General features: G+C 45.5%; 1 protein-coding gene across 1 annotated transcript; it reads right to left on the bottom strand.

The window, feature by feature from the left end:
• Positions 1-311: 311 nt before the first annotated feature.
• LOC149169200 (uncharacterized) lies at positions 312-1,654 on the bottom strand. Its single transcript, XM_089427035.1, has one exon. The coding sequence runs from the start codon at positions 1,649-1,651 to the stop codon at positions 539-541; it is 1,113 nt and encodes a 370-aa protein (XP_089283161.1). The 5' UTR covers positions 1,652-1,654; the 3' UTR covers positions 312-538.
• Between the last annotated feature and the right edge of the window lie 473 nt (positions 1,655-2,127).

Below are 2,127 nucleotides of genomic sequence, written 5' to 3'. Positions count from 1 at the left end.
AAAAGCACAATTTATATTAATATCCCAGAAGAAATTTACAAAAGATAATAATTGTTCCAGCAAACCATAGCCAAATTTTCATAAAAAATTAATAAAAAAACGTTGAAAATGCAGATACCACCTACCCTCAATAAGGAAATAGCAGAATAATAATCTATTCTCTGAATAAGCTGTATGGGGCCCTGTATGATATAAACTGAAAACAGAAGTAACAAAATTACAACCCTCGGTGATATGCCTAATTAATTACAACCCTCGGTGATATGCCTAATTTAAGATATGATATAACGGCATTGAGAAAGAAAAGGCCATCTACGAAGGAGAAAAAATCCCACCTCGCAGAGAACACTGTACACTGTTTTATGCCCCGTGGCCAAGTAGTCGATTATCCATCAACAAGAACAAAAACATACCTCAGTATTGCCCAGCAGATAGCATATATCCGTGGAAAAAGAAGGTCCTCCCGTGACATAGAGAATTCAACTCTATGACCTATGAACGGGAGAAGTGAGAAAAGGGCGTGATGCAGGTTAATGGATTAGGGCCAAAAGTGGGCGTAGAAGCCATGCCACCTGAGATCTGCTAGAAGCTCTTTCGCATTTTGCCTGCTGATGTCACCAAATCTAGCCCAGTGGTAGTTCCACATGGATGGGTGATTGTAGTGAACCTCCACGAAGAGCTCGTCCACGATGAGAGGCATCTCTGGATCATTGAGCCATCGCCTCAGAATCGGCCACTCGCTTCCCTCGATGTCCATCTTTACAACCACTGTATCAGTCGCTTTCAACTGCAGCTCCTCTTTCATAAACCTCGTTATATTTATCGCATTGCTGGCTTTATCATCTCCGTCTGACACAAAGCTGTAGTGCAGCTGGATTCGATCCACCATCCACTGGGGAGGTTGGGGAGTGGCCTTTACAGTGAGGGAGGACGGATTTATCTGTGCCACGTTTCTCTCTTCGTCAAAACCAGGAGGTTTCGGCTTTTGCAGGAGCTTGGAATCGACTTCGAAGGCATGAATCTCGGTGAAATCGCAGGGGTACATGCGAAGAAACCAGGTTAGGCTTGTGCTGAATGCATTAGCGCCCAGATCCAGCAGAACTCGTCGCTGTCTGTGATGGAGATCGATCTCCTTGGCAGGAAGAAGCCATGGGAGGATGTGCGTCTTATCTTCCACATCTTTGACGAAGCGGAGGGCGAAACCTCTGCGGAAGTTGTTGCGATCGTCGAGCTTCTCAATGAGATGACCTTTGACAGGGCAGGCAGCAGCCTCTCCTATCCACTTCATCTGCCGCCATGGATTCTCAACCTGATCTTCATCTTGCTCCAAGAATGCTTCTCTTGTCCTGCAAAACTCACTGGTGTTTCTCTTCCAGGCTGGCCATTCCTTCTTCCCGGTGAAGCCTTGGCGTTTCCATGCCGCGGGAACGCCAATCCCAATGCCAAGAAAGCCGAGGCTGTGCATGTGGTTCACGTAAATGTCGATAAGAACGTATGTGGAGAGTATAAGTACCAGAGCATAGAGCATCCAAATGTGAATCGTTCTGCTTCCTTTGGTCCCCTCTGTGTCTGAGAATGAGAAGGGGAGCAGCAGCCTCTTCTGCCATGGCGGAGGGGAGGATTTGGTCTGAGGAGCGTTCTGAGGAGCCATGGCCGATGCGTAGCAATGCATAGGTACAGTGACAAGAAGGGTGATATTTATAGCCGCGGTGTACGGTTCTGGTACCAAAGAAAGTTTAGTGAGGCACTCAAATTGTTCCACGTGGTTTATCGTCATGGATTAAGGATGTACTGTAACAGTACATCTACTATTTGGGCGGTGACCGTCTACACTCACTCCCCCGCGGTCCCATTAGGTACTGTCTCATTTATAAAGTTGGTTAACTTTCCAAGAAGACAGCCGCCTGACTTTCAGACGCGTTATCCCATTATCCATATGAAATTAAAATTCATTACCTTCCGAAGAAAACGACGCGAGCGGTGGAGCGGGAATCAATGCTGGTGATGCAAAGTTAATCTTCGAAAAATAAAGCTATGAGTCGTTTATGGAGCTCGGTCAAAAGTGGTGGTTTGGAATCTATGTAATAATTTTTTTTTTTTAGAGATAGTGTTTGAATTATATTTTTA

This window comes from Pinus tabuliformis, chromosome 4_2 (assembly GCF_031772625.1).
Source record: "Pinus tabuliformis cultivar Carrire ecotype Pingquan chromosome 4_2, CPIR1, whole genome shotgun sequence".
In the NCBI taxonomy this organism is placed as follows: Eukaryota; Viridiplantae; Streptophyta; class Pinopsida; order Pinales; family Pinaceae; genus Pinus; species Pinus tabuliformis.
This window is presented reverse-complemented; position numbering and strand designations above follow the sequence as displayed.

Coding starts and splice junctions, on each gene's coding strand:
- LOC149169200 (XM_089427035.1), bottom strand. CDS start 1,651: ATGGCTCCTCAGAACGCTCCTCAGACCAAATCCTCCCCTCCGCCATGG.